At 39.3% G+C, this 22,613-nt stretch overlaps 1 protein-coding gene across 1 annotated transcript in view; it reads left to right on the forward strand.

The window, feature by feature from the left end:
* The window catches only part of SELENOI (selenoprotein I), a 41,814-nt gene that overhangs the window by 12,949 nt on the left and 6,252 nt on the right, over nt 1-22,613 (forward strand). The window contains exons 2-8 of the mRNA XM_024118795.3: nt 6,411-6,479; nt 6,935-7,043; nt 9,206-9,280; nt 13,693-13,955; nt 14,893-15,001; nt 20,094-20,142; nt 21,549-21,729. Coding sequence (XP_023974563.1) covers nt 6,411-6,479; nt 6,935-7,043; nt 9,206-9,280; nt 13,693-13,955; nt 14,893-15,001; nt 20,094-20,142; nt 21,549-21,729 — 855 coding nt within the window. The remainder of the gene's footprint in view (nt 1-6,410; nt 6,480-6,934; nt 7,044-9,205; nt 9,281-13,692; nt 13,956-14,892; nt 15,002-20,093; nt 20,143-21,548; nt 21,730-22,613) is intronic.

The following is a 22,613-nucleotide window of genomic DNA, read 5'->3' on the forward strand; positions in this document are numbered from 1 at the left end:
TGTGGCCTCTCCCGCTGTGGAGCACAGGCTCCGGACGCGCAGGCTCAGCGGCCATGGCTCACGGGCCCAGCCGCTTCGCGGCATGTGGGATCCTCCCGGACCGGGGCACGAACCCGCGTCGCCTGCATCGGCAGGCGGACTCCCAACCACTGCGCCACCAGGGAAGCCCTCTTTCTCTTTTTTAAGGTATAAATTATATACAAATGCACAGACCTCACGTACACAATTTGATGAATTTTGTATATGTATGTAACCACACCACCATGATAAAGAATTATTTTTAGCACCTTGGAGGGCCCCCATTTAGTCCCTCTCACCAGACTGCTGTTATGACCTCTTTTTGCCGTAAATTAATGTTGTCTGATTTTGAACTTCATATAAATGGAATCTCCAACAGCATGTTCTCTTTAGTGTCTCCCTTGTTTGACTCACTGTTCTGTCTCGTACATGCTTTACCTGTCTTCTCATCTTCTAGGACTCAGCTTAAGTGTCCCCTCCCCTGAAAAGCTTTCTCTGAGAACCCTGACTAGGCACATTCCCAGCCCCTGGTCCTCTGGTACAACACCTTGTTTATTGCCTTCACAGTATTGATCACATCTTGTGATTATGACTTGTTTTGTTGCTTAGCATCTGTCTCACCCTAGACTGGACTTGGTGAACATAGGAAACTTTCTGGTCTTGTTCACCATTCTCTTTCTGGTGGCCTAGCACAGTGCCTGGCACAATCATAGGCACTCAGTCACAATGATTTGTTGACTTTACTGAATGAATGAATGAAGAATGAACTCTGCTTTATTTCCTGACTTGTACTGAAGTTAAAAAAAAAAAGTCTTGAAACTTTCTAATATTTGACAACATATTATCTAAGATAATTCTGGATTTCACTAAGACTTTGAAAATCTTTTCTCGTGGGTGACATAGACTAATTGCCATAGATGACAGTATGGAATTTTGTACCCAAATAAAAATGACTAAATCTATTAATAGCAATCTTGAGAAGAATGTTTGTAAGTTTTACCTTGATCAGCATTTTTACAGAGACTTACGTGAAGGCATTGCTAGCATGACAGCTTTACATGCTGAGAGTTTGGGGAGCATAGCTGGTACCTTGGATAACTGAGTCTGGCCCTGAGTAGATCGGAGGAGATAGAAAGATGAGTGGACTCTAGCAAGATGAAATGTTAAAATGGTAAATGTGGGGTCTTACACTTAGTTTCCAACAGTCAGCTTCATATTAACACAGAGAAAGGTGGCTTTGCAGTCTGTATAAGAAAGGCCTGAGGGGCTAAGGTGGCTTTGAAGGTGTGTGTAAGCCTGCAGTATGACTTTGTTGCCTCGCGAAATTAATACTGTGTTGAGCATCTGTTAGAGAAATAAGTTGTTGAGGAAGAAGACCGTATAGTTATGTTCTCCTTTGTGCTCATGCACCACTTGAAATGTTGCTTTTGCCCTGGATCACACTTTTATTTTGGTTTAACAACAAAATGGATTGTCTGGAGCACTGGTTGTCAAACTAAAGCCCCCGGACACCTGTTTTGTGAATAAAGTTTTATTGGAACACAGCTTGCCTCTTTGTTTTCTTATTTTCTGTGACTTCTTTCTGCTTCAGTGGCAGTGCTGAGTATTGTTACAGAGACCATCTGGCCTGCAAAGCCTAAAATATTTGCTCTCTGGCATTTTCCAGAAAAAGCTTTCCAACCTCTGGGCTAGAGAATTAGACCTAGATGATGAAAAGAGTGAAACTTTGGCAAGAGAGTAACAGCAAAAGGAACATGAGATTTTTTAACCAGGTGAAGATTTAGGTGTGACAGGGAGAGCCATCTTCAAATGTTTGAAGCATTACTGTTTGGAAAAAAATTAGACCCTTGTCTGCTTAGCTTTGTTAGGGAAATTGAAAACATGATAGGAAATATGGGGCGAGGGGAGGATTTTGTTAGCATATAGAAAAGTTTTTTTTTTTTTTTTAGAAGATGTTGGGAGTAGGAGTTTATTAATTAATTTATTTATTTTTGCTGTGTTGGGTCTTCGTTTCTGTGTGTGGGCTTTCTCCAGCTGTGGCAACCAGGGGCCACTCTTCATCGCAGTGCGCGGGCCTCTCACTATCGCGGCCTCTCTTGTTGCGGAGCACAGGCTCCAGACGCGCAGGCTCAGTAGTTGTGGCTCACGGGCCCAGTTGCTCCGTGGCATGTGGGATTCTCCCAGACCAGGGCTCGAACCCGTGTCCCCTGCATTAGCAGGCAGATTCTCAACCACTGCGCCACCAGGGAAGCCCGAAAAGTTGTTTTAACATTGGATTGGGCTGTTTCTAGAAGTAATAGTAACCAGAGGCATTTAAAAAGAGGCCAGGGACTTCCCTGGCGGTCCAGTGGTTGGGACTCCACGCTTCCACTGCAGGGCACACTGGTTTGATCCCTGGTTGGGGAACTGAGATCCGCATGCCGCACAGCGCAGCCAAAAATTAAAAAATAAATAAATAAAGAGGCCAGGGACTTCCCTGGTGGCGCAGTGGTTAAGAATCCGCATGCCAATGCAGGCGACACGTGTTCGAGCCCTAGTCCGGGAAGATCCCGCATGCCGCAGAGCAGCTAAGCCTGTGCGCCACAACTGCTGGCCTGTGCTCTAGAGCCCGTGAGCCACAACTACTGAAGCCTGTGTGCCACAACTACTGAGCCCACGTGCCTAGAGCCCGTGCTCCGCAATAAGAGAAGCCACTGCAATGAGAAGCCCACGCACCACAACGAAGAATAGCCCCCACTCGCCGCAACTAGAGAAAGCCCTGCGCATAGCAACAAAGACCCAACGCAGTCAAAAATAAATAAATAAAATAAATTAAAGAAAAAAATAAAGAGGCCAGATGACTGTTTTACCTATTCACATAGGTGAGGGGCAGGCACGTGAGAACTAGATACCTCCTGAACGCTTGTGGTTCTGAGATTTTGCCTTGGAATGATTCTCAAACTCAGGTTGTGGTTCTCAAGCCTTTCTCCAGGGCACTGGATTAGTCTGGCCCAACAGATTGTAGATCAAGCGAGTCCTGCAGGCCTTAAACAGGGGATTATTACCTGTTCAGGTATTCTGGAGTATACCAAAACATCATTCCAATAGAAAATAATATATTTAACGGGCATTAACTAAATCTAGTTTAGCTCCTTTAAAAGTTTACATTTTACTTATTTTTTCAGGCATGTGGAAGGTGTGACTCATTCTTCTTTCCTCCTATTGATTCACAAGACAGTTTCAAGTTTCTTTGTTTATGCCAAGTGATATGTGACCTTGAAAAATACTCAAGTGTGTAAGGCTAGAGCACAGAGTGCTCTTTAGGTTTACTGTTTGCTACCTTTTGTAATCTCATATTAGATTTCCTTGCTATACTTGAGCTTATCAGCTATTATTATTAAATGTAAAAAATGCAGTTAGGCAAACTGACCCTTTTGTATTGAGTTCTGTAATCTTTTCATACTTCTACTGGTCTCCTGCAATAGAAACTTAGAGTTAAAACTTCAGAATTTGGGGACTTCCCTGTTGGCGCAGGGGCTAAGAATCCGCCTGCCAGTGCAGGGGACACGAGTTCGATCCCTGGTCCAGGAAGATCCCACATGCCGTGGAGCAACTAAGCCCGTGCACCACAACTACTGAGCCTGTGCATTACAGCCTGCGAGCCACAACTACTGAAGCCCGCGCGCCTAGAGCCTGTGCTTTGCAACAAGAGAAGCCGCTGCAATGAGAAGCCTGTGCACCACAACGAAGAGTAGCCCTAGCTTGCCGCAACTAGAGAAAGCCCGCGTGCAGCAACGAAGACCCAACACAGCCAAAAAAAAAAAAAAAAAAAAAATAAAATGTTATAATAGTGGAAATAAAGAGATTTGAAAAAGAGAAAAAACTTCAGAATTTAAAAAGAGGAGCTTTTCAAATCAAAATACCATGAGTAAATGACCTTCTTTTAGATCTAAATTCAAATTATGGAAAGCTGCTGAATGAGAGTCATTCAGCAAACATTTGAATTAAGAGCATTGTACTTTGTACATCGTATTAACTATTTGTGTGATGTCTTAAATTGTTTTCTTCTGATTTGGACTTCTTACAACTTTTGTACTTTGCAGTAGATGGTGGACTTGAAATGTGTGGTTTTCCAGTTTATCTGACCTTCTGGCTACGTCATGTGGGTCTGGGTTCGGACTTTGGTGAAATGGAGGAGGCCATGGCCCTCCCTCCTTGTCATTGGCAGCTTTTCAGGGTTCATATTGGTTGCATGGCCTCAGGTCTGAAAACTTAAATTCAGGCAGTCCTATCAATTGGGGACTCCTTCATTCTACAGAGGATCAGGTATCATGGTATCTGTTATGTGGAAAAAGCTTTGCAGGCTGTAGAGAACCATGCACGTAGAAGTTGATTTTAGCGAGAACAGTAACACTCATTTAAGTAGGCTCCAGCTGAGAGTCTGGATGCAGCTGCAGAGCTTCTCATTCTGGCCAGTGTTCTCCTTCACCATTTTCTTCCCACTGTCTGTCTCAGATCTTTTATCCAGGATATCGCATTTCATCAGAATGAGTTGGAGAAATGGAGGCACTCAGCCATGGATTCTGTTGAGTAAACATTTGACTTAGTAGCTAACTCTCTTTGCTGGCAGTATTATAAATTATTTCTATTTATTTACTTTTTTGCTCCATCACACTTTTAGATCTTGAAACACTGATGAGAAATATTTCCTGCATATCCATAAAGCATTCAGGAAGAAATTTTGATCTTTTTTGTGTGTGTGTGGTATGCGGGCCTCTCACTGTTGCGGCCTCTCCCGTTGCGGAGCACAGGCTCCGGGTGCACAGGCTCAGCGGCCATGGCTCACGGGCCCAGCCGCTCCACGGCATGTGGGGTCCTCCCGGACCGGGGCACGAACCCGTGTCCCCTGCATCGGCAGGCGGACTCTCAACCACTGCGCCACCAGGGAAGCCCGAAATTTTGATCTTTAATTACGATTTTTTAAAAAATCAGTTGCTCAGTTGCTTACTACTTATTTTATTTGGGTTGGCCTGAATGGAAAAACCCGAACGAACTTTTTGGCCAACCCAGTATATTCATACTAAACAAATACAAAGCACAGTTGAAACTTTTTTCAGGCATTTGACTAGTATGACATCTTTTAAATGACAGCTTGTTGAATTAGGTAATATTCCCACTCCCTGAGGGTGAGAATTAAGTTGTCCCTTACCCATTTTGTATCCCTTCTTCCCCACACCTAGTGGATGCTTCCTACATGCCAGGCACTCCAGTGTGTGTGCGTTTGTGTCTCTGATGAATAAGTCATCAACGTGACCCTTAAAGTATTACATAATTACATACAGATATTTTGTTAAAATTTTCTTTGAAGTTTTACTAAATAGGTCAACAATTGGGGAATACATTTGAACACCCTAACCTGTTGTTTTCTTCCTTTGCTTATTTAAGCAATCCATTTTCCAGCTGTAAAGGGATCTGTCATTCCTTTGGTGCTCAAAACACAGTAATGGTACCTAATGCTTATATAGCACTAACTGTGGGCTAGGTACTGCTCTAAGCACTTCCTGTATATTATCAGTTTATCTAATCCTTGTGGCAATCCTTTGAGGTAAAGGCTGTGATCCTCATTTTACAGGTGAAGCAACTAAGACAGAGAGGTTAAGTAAATTAGCCAAGGTTGTACCATTAATAAGTGCATTAGTAATGATGTCAAGGGTAAAACAGCTAGATTCCCATTAGTTGAGAGGGATGAAGGAGGTTGAGAAAGTCAGTGTGTGAATGCACACGGTGTGCTTATTATCCTGCAAATAGGTGAGCACTTGAAAGCAATATGAACTTTTCTGCTGCAACATTGTAATATTATAAAAGTTGATTTGAGTAAAAAGTTGTCTGGCTGTGCTTGGCCATCTTTACCCCATTCATATTGCTTCCCAGTTCTGTTATTTCGAAGAGGACGTTGTATAACTAGATATATTCTCTAGATTTTTTTTTTTACTATTATTTTCTTTTTTAAAAAAAATTATTTATTTTTGGCTGTGTTGGGTCTTCGTTGCTGCACACGGGCTTTCTCTAGTTGCGGTGAGCGGGGGCTGCTCTTCGTTGCGGTGCGCGGGCTTCTCAATGCAGTGGCTTCTCTTGTTGTGGAGCACAGGCTCTAGGTGCGCAGGCTTCAGTAGTTGGGGTGCACGGGTTCTAGAACGCAGGCTCAGTAGTTGTGGCGCACGGGCTTAGTTGCTCCGCGGCATGTGGGATCTTCCTGAACCAGGGATCGAACCCATGTCCCCTGCACTGGCAGGCGGATTCTTAACCACTGCACCACCAGGGAAGTCTCCCTGTATTTTCATTTGAGAAATATTGTTCTAAATACTTGCTGGTATGCAAGGATTAACTCAATATTTTTTTTCATTTCTTAACAGTACAGTGCTGTGGATACCAATCCACTCTCTCTGTATATCATGCATCCATTTTGGAACACTGTAGTAAAGGTAAGATGATTAATAAGCATGTACTTAGGTTTTAGTAAGTTTTAAACATTTTAAACTATTTTATGGAGTATTACAGACCAACTGTCAGTTCAATAAGACGTTTAGAGAAACTGCCTCTCCCATCCTTTCCTTTAGTCACATACCTTGTGATTTATCTCATCGTTGAAGTATAAGCTTATACTCTAGATCTATCATATTTATAAAATGCTTCTTAAATTTTTCTAAAATAAATATAATGTTATGGTTATAAAAGTTTGTTGATTATAGAATTATTTAAAATATAGAAAATAGATTTATTTCTATTAACTGATTACGGTTTATAATTTGATATATATAATTCCTGTATATATGGTCTTTCAAATTTATAGTTTTTGTTTTGACAGATTTGCATGTTGTGGTATGTAGTGGACAGAGAGATTTCTCTAATTATTTTGTAATTATTTTGAAAAATATAGGTATTTCCTACTTGGCTGGCTCCAAATCTGATAACCTTTTCTGGCTTTCTGCTGGTTGTGTTCAATTTTCTGCTTATGGCATACTTTGATCCTGACTTTTATGCTTCAGGTAAGATTATTACTTTAGTACAAAATCTTAAATGTCTAAATAGCAAAAAATGAGATATGGTTATTTTCTGATTCTATTAAGATGCTTGCATTTCTGAAAGGTTTTGAATATTAGAAGGGTTGTAAAATGTTAGAATTGGGTGTAAAAGCTAAGTTGTGTTTTCGCAATCTGTTATGTATGTTTCTAATAAGTTCTAGAAACCAATTTGGCTATTGAATTTAGACATGCTGTCTAAAAAGCAGTGAGGTTTTTGTAAATAAAGAGTAATGGGATTTATAAGAAGATGGAAAATTTGGACTCTGAAGTTTTGCCTGAAAATGAGTATAAGCAAGGCCCAGCATACCTACCAGTTCCAGAAATATCCCTTCCCCTTTTCTAGGTATGGAATAAAAATCCCCCTTTTCTAAAGGCAATGGGATCTCTCTTTCCCTCTGCTCAGCACTTGTACGTACCTTTAATAACTCCCAGTTTCCTCTGAAAATGATTGTTAGACCTTAGATATTTATTGACAGAAGTCTGGGCCCTTACTGAGGACGGGAGGCAAAATGCACCTTTGGAGGCAGTTTTCAGCCTATTCCCAATGTCTTCTTTCAGACCCACTGCTGTCTTACTTCCTCCCACACCCCAGCTTCTGCCCCGGCTGGACAAGAGAATCTGGAGCATATCTGGGATGAGGGGGGATATGTGGGAAACAGTTTATTCTTATTGATCAGCTGGTGGATGGAGTTGAGAGGAATAGAAAGATGGAGGTAGATGAGTATTTTTTGCATTCTAAGTTAGAAGATATTTTCCAATAAGACTGCTTATAAATGATGTAGTCAGGAGTTTCAGTACTATAATTCTGGGGTCCCCAACCCCTGGGCCGTGGACCGGTACCGGTCCTCGGCCTGTTAGCGACCGGGCTGCACAGCAGGAGGTGAGCAAGGGTCAGGCAAGCGAAGGTTCATCTGCCGCTCTCGCCCTCGCTCGCATTAACCGCCTGACACACCGGCACCACCCCACCTCCCCCGTCCATGGAAAAATTGTCTTCCACGAAACCGGTCCCTGGTGCCAGAAAGGTTGGGGGCTGCTGCTATAATTCATCTGTGTTGTGGGTTCAGCAGACGTTTGTGCACTGACCTAGAGAAATTAACAATCACTGACAACATTGTTTTTGTAGGAGAATTTGGAGTTTCAAACACTTAATGGCTTTTGATATTATAGGAATTATGAATATTGAAACTCTGCCTATGCCTGACTTTATCAACTGAAAATTTTAGCCATAGCTTCTGTATATGTAATAAAATGGTAATTGAAGATCATTACCATTACCATGCTTAAATTTCATTAAGCATGGTTTTGACATTGTGGGTTTTTTTTAAATTGTATTTTAATCCTCAGAACAGCCTCAAAAGTTTATCTTTGAAACTAGAAATAGTATTTTCTCTGACTAAATAAGACTATTTACTTAGTTACTAAGAGAACTAAAAATACATAAATATTATATGTATTTCTCCAAGTCATACAACTTGAAGGGCCAGATTAACCATCTAGTCCCAGTATATTTGGGAAGTGGAAGACAGGAAGGTTAAATGGTATATTCAGGGCCACACTGCTTGTTGGTCACAGAACCAGGACTAGAACCCAGACCTGAATCTCACTTGTTTTATCTTAGCGGGGGGAAAAGTGAGGTCCAGACATTTCAGAATGATTTTGTTGCCAGAATCATCCAGTTGAGGTAATTTACCTACACACAAATCAAAAGGTCTTTTGTTCAGCTAATTAATCATTTAGTGAGAGAGTACAGGTTGAGAGCTTAATACATGTTCGTAGTATAATCATAAACAACAAGGATCAGATTAAACACAAGCATTTTTTGAATTCCAAAAACATTATTTTTCATTCTAGGCACATAAGTAATTTTCAAGTGAAGATAGTCAGTCTTGAGTTATGATTAAAGCTCAAAATAAATGCCTATTGTTTATGAGGGGTTGGGCAGTTACTTTGGTTTTGTCAGAGTTTGCTGATACATTCTAATATTTACCTAGTTCTGCATTCAAAATATATTGTAAAGTACTTCAGCTTCTATTTAATAAATAGAGACTTTCTCATTGGCAGTATGGGCTATGGTAAGAACAGTTGTACTTAGACCGTGTTAAAATCTGAGTTGCTTTCCTTTACAGCACCGGGGCACAAGCATGTACCTGATTGGGTCTGGATTATAGTGGGCGTCCTCAACTTCGTAGCCTACACGCTAGGTAAGAAATGGGCAAATAGTCAGTGACTGGTGAAACTGTCAGCAAGGATAGCCACCAAACATTTTCTCCTATGCTTAATTCATTTTAACTAGGGTTTATTAATATCCTGTTCAATTTGATAAATACGTTCTTGAGTTTCTCTGTGAAAAATACTGTCATTTGCTGGGAATTCAAAGAATAAGATAGGAGTTGGCAAACTACCACTTGTACGCCAAATCTGGCCTGTTGTCTGTTTTTGTACGTGAAGTTTTACTGGAACACAGCTATGCTCATTCCTTTACATGTCTGTGGCTGCTGTCCTGCAGCAGAGACATAGTTGCGTAGTTGTAACAGAGGCCATTTGGCCCACAGTGCCTAAACTATTTACTGTTTGGCCCTTTACAAGAAATATTTCCCAACCCTGGAATAAGACATCATTCTTGCCATGAGTTTGGGAAGCAGTACTGACATATCAAATAACTGCAGAATACTGAGAGAGATGCTGTAATAGAGCATAGTGGGAGAACAAGTATAGAAGTGATCAATTCTCATTTGGTGGAGAGGGAGCGGTCAGGGAAGTCCACTGGGCCAGGCTACACCGTGTATTCTGCCAAGGGTGCGTTTCGTTGGGATCATCTGCGTGACTTGTCCTGCATTCTCCTATTCTTCCCTGCTTTATTTTTCTCCATAGCACTTAAAACCATATGACCCCCTTGTATTTTGTCTGCTCTAAAATGTAAGTTCCTTGAGGGTGGGTACTTTATCTTGCTCGCTGTGTACCCAGTGTTAAGAACAGTGCCTGCTCCATAGGAGGTACTCAGTATGTGGTTTTTAAGTGCATGTGAAGTAGCAGACCCTGACTTAAAGTTGCTTAGGTCTCTTCAGATAAAAATGACTTGTATTCATAAAACCAGGGTAATTTGGTACAGGATTAAATGCTGACGTGGTGGATGACCAGAGCTGCAAGAGTTTGGGGAAGGAAGAGAATGAAATCAAGAAGAATTAGGCAAAAATTTAGTTTAAAGATCTACATTTAGACAGAGGCTTTTGTGCATTTGTTATTAAAGATGAGTTGGTTTTAATGGGACTTCCCTGGAGGTCCAGTGGTTGAGACTCTGCGCTTCCACTGTAGCGGGCACAGGAACTAAGATCCCACGTGCCACGCGGTGTGGCCAAAAAAAAAAAAAATTTTTTTTTTGCTATAGGATTTGGTTGCCAAGGACTGCAGGAGGAATAGGGAAAAGGAGAGGGTGTCCTGTGTGCTCTGGCTTTTAACAGCATGTCATAAGAGTCTTTTTTTTTTTTAATTTATTTATTTATTGGCTGCGTTGGTCTTTGTTGCAGTGCGCGGGCTTCTCACTGAGGTGGCTTCTCTTTTTTTTAAAAAATTAATTTATTTTTAAAATCTGGCTGCATTGGGTCTTTGTTGCTGCGCGTGGGCTTTCTCTAGTTGGCTGTGAGTGGGGGCTACTCTCTGTTGCGGTGCGCGGGCTTCTCATTGCGGTGGCTTCTTTTGTTGCGGAGCACAGGCTCTAGGTGTGCGGGCTTCAGTAGTTGTGGCACGCAGGCTCAGTCGTTGTGACTCGTGGGCTCCAGAGCTCAGGCTCAGTAGTTGTGGTGCATGGGCTTAGTTGCTCCGTGGCATGTGGGATCTTCCTGAACCAGGGCTCAAACCCGTGTCCCCTGCATTGGCAGGAGGATTCTTAACCACTGTACCACCAGGGAAGTCCCGTAAGAGTCTTTTGAAGTACTGTACCATCTACCTGTTTCAGGTCTCCACAATTCTGGCAAAAATCCTGATCTAACATGAACTGTTTGTTGCAAAACCTGCCTTGAAGCAACAATTTATAGTCTTCATTTATACTACTAGTGTGACTATTCTTACGCTTTGCTGCAGAAATTCAGTGTGTTTGATCACAGGGTGCTGCTGTAGGTTCTGCTGGTGGTTTTTTCATAATCTATAGGTTATGAGCTGAATTGCCTTTCTTATGAAAAAACATTGTGAGACTTATCTAGACCCCAGACTTATGGGGCTAGAACGCGTTCAGTGAGAAGACGTACAAAACCTAATTAATATGTAGTTCATGAATATAATATTTGTAATAACTGCACAGAAGTTGCACTGAGAATAGGAAATTAAGTCAGCAAGTAATAAGAAAAGACTTTTGGGATATATTTTAACTACTCGGGGGCAGAAAAGTTCCCAATCCTATATAACAGAGATCTACAGTGTTTGGGCAAGAGTTTGAGATTCATCCTTTCATATATTCCTTCAACAATATTTTTAAAGGCCCTCTTTGCCACAAACTGAGCTAGGCACTGGGGATAATACTGTGGTGAGCAAGATAAACACAGTAATGATAAGGAATTTTTAATTTCTTGAGTCTGAATCTTTACAATTAGTCTAATTCTGATGCACTTAATTAACAAAACTGTTTCTTTGGAGGAGGAATTTTTATAATTCAGACTCTTCTTCCTTTTTAACTAGGTTGTACCATTCTCTCTTCCTCTTCCCCTCTTCCTCCCCGCCCCGCCCCCCCACCCTGGCTCCTCTATTTTTTCCCCTATATGAAGGTGTTCCAGTGTGCTTTCTCTTTCTCTTTCTCCTTCCTTATTCCCTTGGTAATCCTGATCCTTAACACTATTGAGTTGACTCCCGTGTTAGTATCTAGCCCTTATCTATCTTCTTAGTTGCTAGTAAGTACGCTTAGGTTGAGTTGTTTGACATTATCATGTGGATGTCCTGCCAACACTTCAATTTCAGCATCTAAAACTGTACTCAGATCTTTTCTATCAGTCTTGCTCCTTGAGATTTTATTTCTGTTAATACTACCACTCTCTTAGTTACACAAACGGGAGATTTTGGAGATGGTCTTCTTGTCCTTTGGCCCCATCTCTCCTCTTTTGTTGCATTGTCATTTTTATTTTCTTAATATCTCGCCCTCCTCCAGCTTTTTATTCCCACTGCATTCCATCTCAATTTAGGCCTACTAAGTAGGGTTCCTCTCCCAGCCTGTCCTTCACACTGATATCAAGTGGATCTTCCTGAAGCACTTCATTGCTTTTCTCTTTGTAATCCTCTACTCAGGTAATTTAGTAGCTCCTCAGACTCTCTGATACCTTTAAACTGGCTCCAGCCTTCCTTCTAGCCTCTTTAGACTGCCATCTTCACATACTAGTTTCTGGTCAAATTAAACTACTTGGCATTCTCTGCACACACATGTGCTTTTCCATCTCGGTGTTTTTGCCAATAGCACTCCCTCCTCTTGAAATGACACACTCCGTTATCTCCTGTCTACTGAAATCCAACTCATTCTTTATGTCCCCACTCAGATTTCATCTTGTCTGGAAAGCCAGTCTGGCTTATCTTAGCCTGAAGAGAACTTGTCCCTTTTCTGTACTCTTCTCTGGTTTGTGATACATCATATCTGTAACTGTCATGTTTTGTCTCCGTTCTCAATTGTAAACTCTTTGAGGGCACAAACTTAGTTTATTCTAAGATTTTTATAGTCTTCACAGCATCAAGAATAGTGCTTCGCAGGGAACTCTACTCAATACCCTCTAATGACCTATATGGGAAAAGAATCTAAGAAAGAGTGGATATATGTACATGTATAACTGATTCACTTTGCTGTACAGCAGACTAACACAACATTGTAAATCAACTATACCCCAATAAAAATTAATTTAAAAAATAGTGCATTGTACAGTTTCAATAAATTTTTTTTGAATTTTATTTTATTTATTTATATAGCAGGTTCTTATTAATTATCCATTTTATACATATTAGTGTATATATATATATATATGTCAATCCCAATCTCCCAATTTATTCAATAAATTCAATTTATTCAATAAATTTATTCTTATATTTACTCAACACCTACTGTGTTGCAAAGCCTTTTGGGAAAGCACTTAAAATTATGGAGGTGGTCCATCCGTGAAGTAGTAACTGTGGTGTCAAACAAGGTGAAACAGGTGTTATGACTGAAGTAACAGAGTGTTTTTGGATCCTAGAGCAAGGAATGGTTAGATAAATTATAATGAACAACTATTGAATATTCTCTGGAGGGTTAAGAATTTGCAGCTAGTGGAACAACTCAGTTAGTTGTTAGGCAGATTTGGAGGAATTCAGAGTCCAACTAGAATGCTTCTTCCTCAGATCTAAAATAGACACCATTCAATGTGATTTAACATTTTAATTTTTAGATTAAGCTTTGAGAAATTACAGATTTTATTTCTGAAATCTTTGCATTGTAGGAGTTAAGGGTTGGATTTTTACAGTACTGTCTGATAGTTATAATTTAGTTAATTAACATTCCTGTGATATGCTCGTCTGTTTTGTTTTGTTTCTCTCCATTTTATTAAAGAAGACTTTCTCCAGACTGGTGCAGTTGTTGACCTATTCCTGTGGTGATGTGTTTTTGTTGCAGATGGTGTGGATGGAAAGCAAGCCCGTAGAACCAATTCCAGCACCCCGTTAGGGGAGCTTTTTGACCATGGCCTGGATAGTTGGTCATGTGTTTACTTTGTTGTAACTGTGTATTCCATTTTTGGACGAGGATCATCTGGTGTCACTGTTTTTGTTCTTTATCTCCTGCTATGGGTAGTTTTATTTTCTTTCATCCTGTCCCACTGGGAAAAGTATAACACAGGGATTCTTTTCCTGCCATGGGGATATGACGTTAGCCAGGTGGTAAGTATGGGTTCTTCCTTAAATTTTCAACATTGCCATGAATTTTGGGGAAAGTTTTTGTTATTCCTTCTTTACTGACCTTTTGCTTTTTTGGTTAGAACTGATGGGTGCTTTAACATTTGTTTCCTTTTTATTTTATATTATTTTTACTTATTTATGGAAAATTTCCAATATGTACAAAAGTAGAGAGAATAGTGTAGTGAACCCTTATGTACCTGTTACTTAGCTTGAGCAGTTAACACTTGGCCAGTCTAGTTTCACATGTACTCTTCCTCACCCTCCTTCCAATTATTTTAAAGGAAAATCCTGGCATTATGTGATAAATATTTTACTATATATCTCTAAGTGGTAAGAGTTCTTTTTAAAAAACATAATTACAATGCCATTATTACACCAAAAAATGAACGGTTTCTTAACAAACATTCATTGAAACTGTTGATTTTATAAGGAAAGTCAGGCGCTTATAATTAAATTGTTGGCTTTTTGTCTTCATTGCCAACTTTTCAGTGAGTAGAGAGATTTGTTTTCCTCTTGCTTTATAGGCTTGCTATTAACTCTCCCTGCCTTAGAATCCCAGCTTTTTGTGTTGCCATTTTGCCCGTCTACACCTAAGGCTCCAGTAAAGAATCAGAAGTTGGAGTGTGTTCGAAGAAAGTGACTGGGTGGGCAAATTGGAACATCATGTGGCTAAACCAATTTACGAGGTGCCTTATGAGGCCAGTTGTTTGCATTGTCTAGAAGTTAGTTATTTTATGGTGGTGTTGGCTGAAAAAACTATTTTTAAAGGCAAAAAGACTTGCCACCGTATCAAATTTAAGCATACTTCTTGCTTTTACTAAAACTGTTTATTAGACTTATGCTGCATAAAGCGTTATTGACTCCCTGATCTTTCCAGCTGTTAATGCTCTGTATACTTTTGTCTGCATTTTCCTTCCAGACTATTTCCTTTGTCTACATAGTGACTGCGATTGTGGGAGTTGAGGCCTGGTATGAACCTTTCCTGTTTAATTTCTTATATAGAGACCTATTCACTGCAATGATCATTGGTAAGAAGCTCCATGTTGAAGCCTGTTGTAACATCGCTTTGTTATCAAAGCCAGTGTTTGATTATAACCAGCAGCACTTCCCCGCCTGCCCGCACGCCCTGCAGCAAAAGCAGAACCCCGCAACCCTGTAGGGTTTCAGCCAAACCCTTAAGGAAAATAAGGTTCTTTGTTTTGCTTTGTTTTGTTTTTGTTCAGCACCAAGGTATTTCTAATCAGAAGGCAATACTGAAATAGATCACACAAACCCTGTAAACTAACTATTCAAATTAATCTAGACTGTATTGGAGGATCCACATTTAGCTGGACGTTCGGTATTGATTTCAATACTTATCTCAAAATTGAAGATTGTTAGTTTGAGGAAATAGAATGACGAAACACAGAGTTTACCTTATAGTACATCCACTCCAAAAATTGAGCTTCTGTTCCTCTCAGATACCCTTTTTCTTAAGCCTTTGAATGCTAGGTAAAGGTTTTGATCATGGTAATGTTTCCTTTTTGATTTTAGCCAAAGGGGATATCTACAGGATGATTGAGTGGAGGGAGAGTGTTTTTATGGAGAGAGGCAGAGAGGAAGAGGAATCTGGGTTGTTATTTGGGGCACCAGGAGTGACGCTAAGACCTTTGTAGAGTAAAAGAAAAAAACTTGTTGGCTGTTGCTCTGTTCTCTTATCTAAAAATTAATCTTCCCTCCGTCTGTCTGTGAACCTTGGTTACAGAGTGGGAATTGAAGGCTTAGAAACAGCTGAGAAGATGGTGCATTAAGCACTGGCTTTCAGAAAAGGAGTAGTTTGGGGATATTCTGTGGCTCTGGACGGCAGATATTTTAGGAACCCTGCTGTAATCTAACAAATGTTCATTTTTGGGTGCCTCTATAAACTGATTTCATTACCTTGAAAAGGTGAGCTATTTTTCATCCCCAGCTATCATTCATGAGTGAATCTTTTGATTTATGCAGCTTGTCCTGTGGCAGGTGTGCTGCATTTTACATTCAAATGTTTATTTAAAGATAAAATGGAATCTCCGACATAGGAGATATATTTTTGAATGTTAAGTGGGTACTTTAATAGGCATATAAGTTTCTTTGTAATTTATAATTTTTGGCAGCAATACTTATTAGGTAATGGTACTTCCTATTGCATCACATTAGGGGGCACACGATAGCTAGTTGTCTTTCTGTCTGTGGTGTCAGTAATGACTAGAGGGATGAGGTATTGTACATCTGTTCCATCTCTTCCCAAGTTCTGCCTCAACTCTTCACCTAGTGGTACTAACAGTCACTGATAATCATTGCTTAGGAATCCATTCATTCAGTGGAGAGCCAGGGGAATAAAGTTTGTTTTTTGATGAAGTACCTCATAAATTCATACTGATAATTCCAAATCATATTTGATGATACAGATCTTTTACTTAACCTAGTTGATCTTATGTTTGTATGTCCTTTCAACTCTGACAAAAGTCTTTGCTTTCAACGACACAAAATAATTATACATTTGTGTTATTCCATAAAATACCCGCAACAGTCTGAGAATGTAGTTCCAAAATCAGCGACATATGATTACTGGAAATCGTTGAAGATTTTGGTTTTTTGCAGTTCCGTTTGCGCTGTGGTTTATCCCACTAGAGAATGCCCACTCAGGTTATTATAAAGTCCCTATTCTGTGGTTATGCCACCATCTGTGGATATGTACATTTAAGTTAGTTTCATTTTACTTTTGATATTTATGGATTACTTTTTCTTTTAAAATTTATTTTTCCTTTATAGTTATGTAACGTATTCACATGATTACAAAGTCAAATGTATATATAAAACAAGATATATTCAAAGAAGTCTAGTCTCTATCACTACCCTAGCCTTTTCTTCCCTCAGAGTTAACTATTCTTAGTTTTTAATTTTTTGATTTATCTTTTCATTGTTTCTTTCTTAATCTAAGTAAGTGTGTGGGGGGGGTTTATCACCCCCTTTCATAGATAAATGGTAGCATACATATTTTACTACATGTGCTTCTTTTTTTTTTTCCCCTCCACGTAATAGTGTATCTTAGAGATCACTGCATAGTGATGTTTAGGGATCTTCCTCATTTCTTCTTACAGCTGCCTGGTACAGTACTTCATTGTGTGGATGTACCATCGTTTATTAGACAACCTTCTACTGATGGACATTTGTGTTATTTCCGGTCTTTTGCTGTTTTACAAATTGCTGCAATAAATCGTCTTGTACATATATATGTCTGTTCATATTTTTCCCAGGGTATTTTGGAAGAGATCTCTAGAAGTAAGGACAAATGTATGCAATTTCACTAAATATTCCCATATTCCCTTCCATTGGGTTATCTGATTTTTGAATTCTTATCAGCCATGAATGAAAGTACTTGTTTATTTAGTTTTACCAATGTAGTATGTTGTCAGACTTTTGGATTTTTGCCAGTCTGTGATAGGTAAGAAGTGGTATCTCTGTATAGTTTTAATTTGCATTTCTCTTATTATGGATGAACTTTTCTAGTGTTTGAGAGCCATTTATATTTCTTTTTTCTTTATATCTCTAGTCAGTTTTTGCATTACGATTGTTAACCACTTCCTTTATTTTTAGAAGCTCTTTATCTATTAGGTATATTAATCTTTGTTTTGATATAAATGACATTTTCCCCCTTGTTTGTCTTTTTTACTTTTGTTAAAGTATTTTTTGTCTTGGTTTTTATTGAAGTTTTTATTTAAGCCTGGAAATATGAGGAACCAAAATATTTGTTGTGACCATGTTATCCTTGGTGTTCATCTCATTCTAATCAATCCTTTTTTATGAATTTTATTCTGATTTTTCTATAGCTATTGTTTCGTATATTATGAAGTCTAGACCTTCCTATGGTAAGAAAAGCAGGTCTACATATGTATGGGTTCTATCACTATCGTTATATAGAGTTTAATAGACAAGTATTTAACAGTTAAATATTCTTTATAGGAAGTACATCGAGTGTTATTTAGAGAAGAAATAGAAGATACAGTGTTTCTCTTTGGCAACCTATATAGAGCTCAGGCTTTCTACACACTTACTGCACTTAATTAAGATAAAGCTATTTTAGGATGTTTTAAACTAAAAACCTCTTGGTACCAAATCTTTTGCAAGTTTCTCTCAGCCTATTTTCAACACCTCAAAGCTACAAATGATTCTGGATTAATTCATTTAGCCCTGGCTCCCTAACAGTGTGCTTCCCAGCTTGACATGGAACGAGCTGCTAAAAATTTCTGAGGACATTGAGGACACCTTGTCTTCTCTTCCACTCCCGCTAAGATCTTTTAACTCAGGGAACTTTGTTCCATTTGGGCTTGAAAGTAGTAGAGTTAATTCATCTTTTGAGATGAGATTTCTGTTTGGTGAATTCTAGTTTTTTCATCTTTTTAAAAATAAATAAATTTATTTATTTATTTATTTATTTTTGGCTGCATTGGGTCTTCGTTGCTGCGCACAGGCTTTCTCTAGTTGCGGCGAGCGGGGGCTACTCTTTGTTGCGGTACATGGGCTTCTCATTGGGTGGCTTCTTTTGTTGCGGTGCATGGGCTCCAGGCGCGCGGGCTTCAGTAGTTGTGGCTTGCGGGCTCTGGAGCGCAGGCTCAGTAGTTGTGGCACACGGGCTTAGTTTCTACGCAGCATGTGGGACCTTCCCGGAGCAGGGATGGAACCCATGTCCCCTGCATTGGCAGGCAGATTCTTAACGACTATGCCAGCAGGGAAGCCCCTTTTCATCTGTTTTTAGCAAGGTGCCTTAGGAATTGTTTTGAAGGAATGTTCTTCTGTCTTTGATCCTTAAGGTCACAGCTGCATTGACCACTGCCCCCGCACCCCCAAGCCAAGTTTAGTCACCAGGAGTCCAGAATGGGCTAATATGTTGAGTGACAAGGAAATATCCAAATGAAGTGTCCAGAAAGTTGCCACATATATTGATTTGGAGTTTGAAACAGAGAAAGATTAGAACTTTACATCTCTATAAATCACAGAATCAGATTCAGGGGTCACTAGAAAATCATTTAAACCATCCTCATGGTACAGCTGTGGAATCTGAAGCTCAGAGAGATTGTCTGATTTGCCCAAGAGTACATAATTAGATTTTGGAGTCATCTGCAGGTAGCTTATGGTTAAAGCCGAAGAGAAGATTCTCTGAGGGAGTGTAGATGCGCAGTCAAACATCCAGTTAGGAATATGCAGGAGGTAGATTACCAAAAAAGGACACCAAATGTAATGGTTGGATGGCTAACAGGAACATTGGGTGAATGGAATCACAAAGGCTAAGGGAGGAAAGAATTGCAGTTAGTGGATAGTCAGCGGAGTCATCTTACTTAGAAGTCAGGAATGAAGAAAGGGTACTGAATTTGACTATTAGGAGAGCTTGATAAATTTCAAGAGTACAGTTTCTGCAGAGGGGGTGCAGAATGAATCAGTGCTGAGGAAATGAAGACAGCAGGAAAGTTTGGTGAGTGATAGGAAATAGCAGAGTAAGATAAGTAGATAGTGAGAGCAGCAGAAGCAATGGTTAAGGCTCCTTGGGAAGGCCATCCTTTTAAGGGTTCAGGGGAAAGAATTAGTATATAGAGTAGGGGGAGAAATTAAGAATGCTAGGGAGGTAAAGATAAGTGTAAAGGAAGCAGCAGGATTTATTAATTGTCCCCTCTTCCAATAAATAACTTATACTGGCTGTGCAATTTACTGTATACCAGGTACTGTTCCAGGTGTCTTTGCATGTAATAACTCATTTAATTCTCAAGACCCTATGGGGTTGATACTACTATTATCTCTATTTTATAAAAGAGCAAACTGAGGCACTGAAAAGTTAATTTGCCTGAAGTCACATGACCAGTTGGTAGCACAACTGAGATTCAGCCCACTCTGGCTCCTTGAGTCTCTGCTCTGAATCACCAAACCGTACTGCCACTCTTCCAGTTGTAAATGCTGTTCAAAAATGTGTTTAATTTCATTACAGAAGTAAACCTGAACCTGAAAATTATTGGGTCTAAAAATATTATGTAGTTTGTATGTATTTGATGATTATAAAAATGACTCTTGAATAATAATAATTCATGATAATTTAAATATTCTTCCCTTTAGGTTGTGCATTATGCGTGACTCTTCCAATGAGTTTATTAAACTTTTTCAGGTAAGTATTTTATTTTTTAATTGGGCAAGAAGTATGAAAATCTTTAGAAATTGTTATTGAGGTGAATTTTAGGATTTCTTTCTTTTGGAATCTGGGCATTTTGAAAAGGTCATGTATTTTGAATCTAGAATGAGGTTAGGATAATTTGTCTGTGGTGGCTTGCGTAGTCAATTCAGCCATAGCCCAGAACTACTAGTTTTTTTGTAAAAGTTTTGGGCTCACCAAACAGTCTTCTAATTTGTCATTTTTTTGTGAATGAATAAGGAGGGAGTATGTTCCTGTCAAATATTGATAGGTTTACGTTCTTTTTATAAATTGATTATGTTTTTATAAGTTGATTATGTGTAAGTTTAGTTAGCATGGTCGTACAATAAATCTTCTCAACTTGTGTAGTTGAGGACCAAATCCTGGACCTATGCCGCCTCTTCCCAAAGAGCGCCATATGGCAGTTCCGGCCTGTGGAGTGTGTAGGGGTTGGGGGGGGAGTTGCCCTGGTGGAGCTGCACCTCTCTGATCTATGTGTGCACTTCTCCACTTGGGCTCAGCCACACTGAGTTCATTTACGTGACCTGAATGTATCTTGTTCTTTCATTCCTCAGTACTTTTGCTCCCACTCTTTGCTCTACTCCTGTTTCCTCTACTTGGAACACTTTCTTGTACTTCCCACTTCATCCTTCAGTGCTCAAATCTGTCTTGCACAGTCCTGTCCATGTCAAGCCAAGCTGTATGAATCTTCCCTCTTTACGGCCACTGGCAGTCATTCATAGAAGCCATAAAATTTAAAGCTCTGAAGGCCTTAGAGACGATTTGAGTCATGTCTTCCTCTCCTTCTAAAGTTGAGGTCCCGTCCTGATTGGGCAGTATTTTGCCTAAGGTTATGTAATTAGTGGCAGAACCGGGATGAGGACTGAGGGTTCAGTTCAGATGAGCGAACATATATGAGAGTACCACCTGTGTGCCCAGAGCCACTAAGATATGCTGTGGACCGTCTCATTTCAGAGTCTTTCACTCTTAAGTTGTGTATCATAGTAGCACCATGAGGTACTCTTCTAGCATTGTTTTGTGTTCATTTTATTTTTTCCTATTAGAATATAATCTCATAGGACACAGTCCAAGTTTTATTCATCTTTACATTCCAGAGGGAAAAGTGAGACTAAGGGTCAGAAGACTTCCATTCTAGTCCTGGCCCTGCCACTTGGTAGCAAGTTATGTAAATTTAAATTCTCACATCCTCACTTAACCTGTCTCTAAAATGGGATTAATAATGTTGGTTTTACCTATGCCATGGGGTTATTGTGAATAAAAATAAGAGAATAAGTGTGAAAGTACTTTGAAAACTATGAAATACAAGTACAGTGTTTTTATATGTAATAATGTTCTTTGTATTACTTGATTTTTTTTTTCAGAAGCTATAAAAATAACACCTTGAAACACAATTCAGTCTATGAAGCTATGGTTCCCTTCTTTTCTCCATGTTTGCTATTCATTTTGTCTACAGCATGGATCCTCCGGTCACCTTCAGATATTTTAGAGTTACATCCTAGAGTATTCTACTTAATGGTTGGAACAGCCTTTGCCAATATCACAGTAAGATTTTTTTCTTTTAAAAATCGTAATACATATAAGAAATATTTGACAGAATTCAATAGTTTGAGAAACCTTATATAGTATTAGAATAAGCAGATTTTAATTTAAAGATCTTATATCAGAAATTTGAAAGAATAATTAATAACCTCAAAGACAGAACATGCTGAAAGTTATTTTATTTTTTTGTTTGAAACCAATAGGATTTGGGGACTGCTGTAGTATTTTGGAACCATGGCATAATTTAAATTTTTTGTTTTGGTTGCCTGCTGAAGAATTCATGGAATAATTCCCTTCAGACTCTAAATATTATTTATAGTGTGGTTGAAATGGAAGCAGATCTAACGATTAATTTAGGGAGCTTGGAAGGGGTTTTTGAGAGAGGAAACACACACACACACACACACACGTTTTTTAATCAACTGATTTTTAAATTAATAACATAGAATTAAAAACTTTGTAATAAATACTACATACGTTAAAAAATCCCTTTCTCTGCTTTGGCCCAGCAAGAGGGCAGACAGGGAGGAAAGATCAGGAGGACTTGAGAAAAGACCCTGTTAGTCCTGACAGCCAGGAAGCCTGTGATCTAGCTCAGGCCAGGTCCTTAATAAGTTTTTATTTTTTAACTTAGCCACTGAGTTTATGTTTCCATGTGTGTAACTTGTGTTTACTATCCCAAGTCATACTGATTTCATAGGGTTTAAAGATCTGAAAACATTAATGCATTGTATAAAATGTATCTCTGAAGGAATAAAACTATATTTGAGTAAGGTGTTGAAAGTAAAGAGAGCCAAAGAGGTTTTGAGGTGTTGTACGATAACATGACTGAATTGGAGGTAGCATCTCCTGATCACCATGAAGAAATTTAGTTGTGTGGTGCTGTG

The sequence above is a fragment of the Physeter macrocephalus genome, chromosome 12 (assembly GCF_002837175.3).
Source record: "Physeter macrocephalus isolate SW-GA chromosome 12, ASM283717v5, whole genome shotgun sequence".
Taxonomy (NCBI): domain Eukaryota; kingdom Metazoa; phylum Chordata; class Mammalia; order Artiodactyla; family Physeteridae; genus Physeter; species Physeter macrocephalus.